The sequence below is a fragment of the Drosophila novamexicana genome, unplaced genomic scaffold (genome assembly GCF_003285875.2).
Source record: "Drosophila novamexicana strain 15010-1031.04,08,12 unplaced genomic scaffold, DnovRS2.1 tig00004554-arrow-pilon, whole genome shotgun sequence".
Lineage (NCBI taxonomy): Eukaryota > Metazoa > Arthropoda > Insecta > Diptera > Drosophilidae > Drosophila > Drosophila novamexicana.
The window spans coordinates 4,739,569-4,746,787 of NW_020825051.1; the positions used below are offsets into that span (position 1 = coordinate 4,739,569).

At 43.2% G+C, this 7,219-nt stretch overlaps 1 protein-coding gene across 1 annotated transcript; it reads left to right on the top strand.

The window, feature by feature from the left end:
• The first annotated feature begins 377 nt into the window (after window positions 1-377).
• LOC115769946 (protein extra-macrochaetae) lies at window positions 378-4,319 on the top strand. Its single transcript, XM_030714991.1, is given in 4 exon segments — window positions 378-1,258; window positions 1,260-1,314; window positions 1,317-1,352; window positions 3,511-4,319. Coding segments are annotated over 4 exon segments (612 nt in total). The 5' UTR covers window positions 378-773; the 3' UTR covers window positions 3,547-4,319.
• Window positions 4,320-7,219: the final 2,900 nt, after the last annotated feature.

Genomic DNA, 7,219 nt, shown 5'->3' on the forward strand with positions numbered 1-7,219 from the left:
CCGCAGGGCTGCCGTAAAGACATTCAAAATTTTTGTAATTTTATAAATTTTTTAACTAAATAAGCAAATAAATAAATATTTAAAATATATTTAAATTGTGGAAAATTTCGATGCTTGAGTTAGTCAATTTCCCCTCTTTGCTGCGTGGAACGAGTTTTGCCTTGGCACTGTTGGTGGTTGGTTGGTTCAAGCGGAGAGTGAGAGCGGAGAGAGCGAGAGAGCGAGAGAGAGAGAGAGCGCTTGCACTCGTATCTGCCAGACACGAAGTATCCGTATCTTTTCATTTGCTGCCGCAGCCGTTCGGCTCGCGAGCTGCGCGTATAAAAGGCGCGCTCGGCGCGCTCTCCCATTCAAATACAAATTTATCGTGGTCGTTGACGGTTGTTGCTGGTTCGCGCATAAAAAGAAACTAACTCAAGCAATTATTAGGCAAAAGTCAAAGCTGAGCAACACTCGACAACAACAAATGCAATAGAAAATAATAAAATAAATAAAAAAAAAAAAACACGCTGGATTAAAGTGTTTTGTTTTGTTGATCAAAGTTAAATGCAAAAGCAGCAACAGAGCAAAAAGTGCGTGTAAAGTGAACAACAACTAAAAAGCAAGAAAATTCAACTAAACTCGAAAAACTCGCAGCTGACCAAAACCAAAAATCGAAAACAACAAAGTTAAAGTTTTTATTTGAAAAGAAAACTTCCTCGCAAGTAACCGGTTCGACCGTGTAAAAAGCCGCCAAAATTCTACTCAAGGAGCGAAAAGCGATCATTTCGAAAATGAAATCCTTGACGGCCGTCTGCCAAACAGGTGCCTCGATGCCGGCAATGAATCCGAACGGCCGCATCGCCCGCCACCCGCCGCATCGCGGCGACGGCGAAAATGCCGAAATGAAAATGTATCTCTCCAAGCTGAAGGATCTGGTGCCGTTCATGCCCAAGAACCGCAAACTCTCCAAGCTGGAGATCATACAGCATGTCATCGACTACATCTGCGATCTGCAAACGGAGCTGGAAACCCATCCCGAGATTAACAACTTCGATGCAGCTGCCGCGTTGAGCGGCGTTGCGGCAGCCGCCGCTGCGGGCGGCTCCGAAGAGGACGAGGAGGAGGACGACGAGGAGATGGAGATGGATATGGATGCAGCTGGCGGCGATGTGCTGGCCATGCGCCTGGCCGCCGAGCAGGAGCAGCTAGCAAAAATCTCTAGTCCCGCTGCCGCACGCCTCCCGCTCGCCGATCGCCAGAGCCCCAACACAATTCTGCCAGCAAACGCAGCAGCAGCAACGCCGGCGTCAGCAGCAGCAGCAGCAGCAGCGGCGCCCGTGCAGCAGCAGCTGCCCAACAGTTTAGCGACGGTAAGTCAAGCGCCTGCAACCCACACCCCCGCAGCCACACACCTTGAAAGCGACGCGCTTCAATTTTTGATATTTGTTTTTGTTTTTTTTTCTTAATATATTTTGCATTTGCATTGCAAATGAAACGTCGACTGCGGCAACGTCTTTGACGTCGCCAAAAAAAAAAAAACCCCCCGAAAAAAATTACACATGCAAGCGAAGAGAATGAAGCAAGCGGCGAATTAAGCAAGCGGCGACTTTTTGCATTGTTGTCGCTCTGCTGCTGCTGCTGCTGCTGCGGCGATTGTTGTTGTGACCTCATTTACCGCTAAGCAGCGTAAGGACGTTCGTCTGTCCGTTTGACGGTATTTGCATTTCGCACTTTAAAATATCATTTATTTTCGCATGTGTGCAAGATTTACATTTTTTCGCCTCGCTTTCTTTTCGCCGCAACAACAACAACAACAACAACAACAGCTACAACAACAATAAATCTGCCTGCTGCTCGCACAATTTCATTTTGTTTTTATAGACATTTCACATATTTTTCGCTGTCGCTGTTTCTTTCTTTCTTTTGTTGTTGGCTGCGGCTGCGACTGCGGCTGCGGCTGCGGCAATACGTAGCTGTTAATTTTGTTTTTTTTTCTCGCGGCCTTTTTTTTTTTGCTTCCTCTCTTCTTCCATTTTGTTGCTGTCTGTGATGTTTTAAATGAACACCTGCAGATACTTAAATTTATTTCATGTATGTTCGTATGTGACTACACACACACACATACACACACACACACGCACAGTTGCTAACGCAGCTTTAAGCTTGACTTCGACATTTGAAATTGGAGAATCATCAGTCAGCCTCCGTTTCAGTTATTTTTCTTGTTGTTGTTGCTTTGTTGCTTACTTCATTAGCGCAGTTTTTGGCTTTTCCCCCATTTGACCGCCCGCCCGCTGCAACGTCTTGCGTTGTTTTCGTTGATTATAAATGATGCTGGCAAAAAATTGTACAATACTTGGCCGGAACAGGTTATAATAAATATGATGTATTTACTGCTCTTCACAGTTCGTGCTCAAACAATTTCAATAAAAGTTTTCAAGTCTTCCCTCCCCCTCCTTCACTCCCCCTCTTCCTCTCTCGCCCCTTCGCCAGCGTCTCTGGTGGGCCGCAATTAACTGTATTTGTTTTTGTGCCGTTGATTAATTATGCATTTGCATCTTCTTGTTCGCGAAGCGAGAAGAGAAGAAGAATCACTCCACCCCACAATTAGTCGGTCATTCGGACCTTATGAGCGGCTGTGTTGCTCTTGCAAAACGCAAAACATCTGCACCGAGATTGAGGCAAGCCGCCCACGCCTCAGATCGTCCGCCCCTCAACACCCGCTACCCTCCACAGCCTGGCTGCGCGTGTGTGTGTGTGTGTTATAATGTGTCACCGTTGGCCGCAAAACAACAAATTCCTTCGTTAAGACACAGCCGCAAAAAAAAAAACACTCACACACACATGTGCACATATGTACATACACATACATACATATGTGTATGTATAAGTCGTAAGAAGAAATGCACGTGTTCAAAATGTTCTCGTTACGTAGTTGTTGTTGTTATTGTTGCTGCTTTTGCTTTTGCTGTTCTTTTTTTGTACTTTTCGCGCCGCGCAGCTGTGCGCCAGTCGCCAGTCGGTCGCTTTCTACAATGTGCGCACCCCAGCCGCTGCCCTGCCGCCCGCCCCCCGGCCCGACAAAGCTCTGCGGTCACTCAACATAACAGGCAGCGACAGTAAGAGACGCAGCAACAACAACTACACGAGCTCATTTGATTTTCTTAGTTTTGCGCTGGCGCTCAGTTGGCGCCTCTGCCTTGGCCCTTCTCCTAATACGTCGCTGCCAGCGCCAACGGCAGGCAATGAAAATGAAAGAAAAAAGAAGAGAAAAAAAATTGAAGGCAGCAACAAAATGCACACAAAGCTCAAGCGCTACGTAAACAAATGAGACGACAAGCCAAAAGAAGAAGAGTTGCGAAAAGCAAAAGAAATACGAAAACAACAGCAAATTAATTGATAATTCGTGATTTGTTGTGCAAGTCAGGCATACACTTATACTATACACTTATACTCTACACTTATACTGTTAAGACTTAAATCGATTTTGACTAATTTCTCTCTCTCTCTCGCTTTCTCTCATTGCAGCAAATCAGCGGCGAAAAGGACAGCAGGCAATCGTAAAGCAGCTGAAGCAGCAGCCGCAGCAGCGGCAGCGGCAACTACAACTAAAACTAAACATTTAAAGCTATACAAAACATATTAACTAATGGTAGTAGCAGTGTAGTACAGTCAACTCCACTCAAAACAACTCAAAACTCAACTCAACTCAACTCCACTCAACTCAACTCGTGTGAAGATCTCTCCACAACAACAATAACGGTTAATTAAAATATCTAAGCATCATGCAAGTTATGCAATACATAGACACTGCAGACACGCCCACACATGCGCACGCGCACGCGCACGCACACGCACACGCACACTTTGTGTGTGTTTGTGTGTGGCCGTAAAAGCATTTCACACCAATACATTGAAAGAGTTTAGTTCTTAATTAAAAAACAAAAGAAAACCTAAGTAGCATTAAAACAGAAAGAAAACAACAACAATGTAAGCACTAATACATTATTATTAACATTTAACGTTTAACATTTAACTATTAGCAGCTGTTTAAGAAGAAGAATATGTTGAAGAAGAAGAAGTATAAGTAGAAGTAGAAGATGATGAAAAACAACTTGGCAAAGCTTTAAACAATTTAATTTTTCCTTTTAATCGCATTGATAAAATGAAATGAAAAACTGAATTTTTGTTTTCTATATGTTTAGTTTTTGGTTTAAATGAAGCAAAAAAAGCATGTTAATAATTTTACGAAAATGATGATAAGAGATGCAAAGCAAAACAGAGAGCAGCAATAAAAATGAAACAAAACAGAATACAAAATAAAGAAAACAAACAACTAAAATAAAACGCAAAATTCTAACAAATTTTCATTCTCATTTTTCAATTAAATGTATTTCCTATTAATTTTAATACAACAAACTAAAAGTCGCTAGAAATTTTTTCCTATTATCGTTTAGCCAGAGTCCAGCAGCAACAATTCATTTATTTATACACACACACACGCACACACACACGCACACTCATACACACACGCATATGAAAAAAACCTCAAGGAACAATTTTCTTATCATTTAAGCGTTAAGCGTAGGTTTTATCCCCAATCAAGTTTTCCTCTTTTGAATATAATATAAAGCATATTATTAATAATAATAATAATAATAATATATATGAATATAAATATATATATATATGTTCTGTGATCTGTAGCATACTTTGTACAAAGTGTTTTTATTTAGCATAATTATGCGTTTTATATTTTACGATTTGAAAAGTGAATGAAAAATACGACAAAATGCAGAGAGAAAAATTTCAATTATCATTTGTTTCAATATCGGGTATACCCTGTTTCACAATTCATGATGTAACATAATTATGAAAAGAATGCAAACAAAAAAAAAAAACAAACAAAAACAACAAGAAATACAAAAACAAATTAAATTATAGCTATTACAAAATAAATTACATAAAATACTATTCAAATATGATTTTTGTTTGATTTTCTTTTGGGTTTTATTTATTGTGGCTTGGTTTCTGGAAATTACCGATCTAGAGACTACCTGACTCAACGGTCGTGCGGTAGCTGCAAAGAAAATTATAAGGAAAACTGGCTAACAATGTGGAAAACCATTTCCCATGTAAACAAGTGCAACGAATTACAGCAAGCAGCAGCAAGAAGAAGAAGAACAACCGCTAGGGCAAAGATAATGCCCGCCCGTGCAACTCGAACGAGTTTTCTCACGCATTGTCATTGTCTGCTCTTCGCTGTTGTTGCTGCTGCTGCTGCTGCTGTTGCCGCTGCCTCTGCCGCTGCCTCTGCTGCCCATTAAGGGCTTTCCAGATCTCAGCCTCAGGTAGCCGCTGGCCTAGTAGTTGCACGTGTGCGAAAAATTCTTTCGAGAAATGTTTTCGGTGACAGTTGTCGGGGGCAAAACGGATTTTGGGTTTTTACACACAGCTGCGGCTGCAGCTGCGTCGCAGTCGCCGCTGCCGGCGTCGCTGCTGACGTCGCCGTTGCCGTCGCCTATTAGCGTTAATGATTGCAGCTTACAAAGCAATTGACCAATTGCCTTGGGGGCTGAGGCGACTGAGGCCGCTGCTGAGGCGACTGAGGCCGCTGCTGAGGCTGAGAGTGGGGCCGTTCGGTGCCAGTCGCCCCATTCAAATGTCAGTTTGGCTGCCCGCAATCCAAATCAAGCGATTCGAACTATCGTTGCACGACGAACAGTTACTCAGTAGTTTTTAAGTTATGTTAAGTTTTAAGGTGAGTTTTAAGGGTACGTTTTTGAAAAACTAGCTATAAATTTGTAGCTTTCGTTCTGATGGATGAATGAAGTGGGTATACCCTTTATGGCTTCGTATTTACAGAGTATTCATGTATTTTAACGTGTTATCCTTTACTTTTCTATTCTATTCTTTTCACATAGTTTTCAATAATTCGTGTGCATGCAATATACCCAGTTGGTCATGTAAGTGCAGGGTATACATTTCGGACCTATTATCTTTTACTAATACAGGGTATAGGTACTCTAACTGTGACTGTTAACGAATTTTGTTATGTACTAAATTGCAGTGAGTATACCCCCTTGGCTAGCTAACTACAGGGTATATATGGAAGATTATATTACTAACCACGAAGCTTACCCTGTACTAACTTTTACTAACGTATCTGTTAGTATTACTATACAGTTAACACACCCCATTAGCCAACTACAGGGCATAAGCTTTTGTTTCACATGCATTTGCCCACTTCGCGGTGCGTTCTCTCTGGAATGCGCTAATTGTTTTGTGCATTCTGCAACAGCTACGCGAAGCTCGCCGCCAACAGCTTCCAATTGCAGCGCCAATGGACGCTGTCTTTGGCTTGGGCACCGATTACGACTCCGGCTTTGGCTCTTTGGCTCCGGCTCTCTGGCAATTAGCGGGCCTAGCTCGATTTTCACCCATTTACTGTTGTTGTTTATAGTTTTGTTTTGTTTTGTGTCTTTTTTGAGTTGTCTGTTTTTTTTTTTTTTTGGGTGCGACTGGAACGTGAAATCAGTGAAACTTGAATTACCATAAAAACTCGTGTAACAGTCAACAGCTGCGACTGCGCAGCCGGCGCAAACCGAAAAAATTTTTTGACATAATAATTGTCAAGCTGACATTTCGAACAGCGCAGCTGACAGCTGAGCGCAGAGCCGAGTGCCGAGCGCCGAAACGAGCGACTTTAACCGCAGAGCACGAAGTCTAAGTCAGAGCCGAAGCTCAGCTTTTAAATGGAAAGCTGCACGAGCCGAATGCGTCCGACGACGCGTCGACGCTGCGGCTGGAAGCGACGGCTTTGTAGGTGCGCATAAAAATTGCATTTAATTGTGATTTTCACACGAAGCACAAAGCGCATGAGCGACTGGCGCCAGTTGGTTGGGCCAAGGGGGCGGGCGGCGGTGTCGGTGGTGAATAGCAGGCGGTGGTGAATAGCAAGGCGGCGATTTGTGCAGCTAGCGGTAAAGCGTAACTACTAAACAGCGCGAGACACCAACACGAACACACACACACACCACACACTGACAAGACAAACTGGAAGGGGTGGGCAGGGGCTGAAGTAAGCCGAGTCCAAGTTGGAAGTCGCGGCTGCGGCTGCGGCTGCTGCTGCTGGTGGTGGCTTTTGGGAAACACCTGCAAACGCAAACGCACCTGTTTTGCTAAGCAGCAGCAAAAAACTAAAACAAAGTCAGACACCAACGCCAACAACAACAAC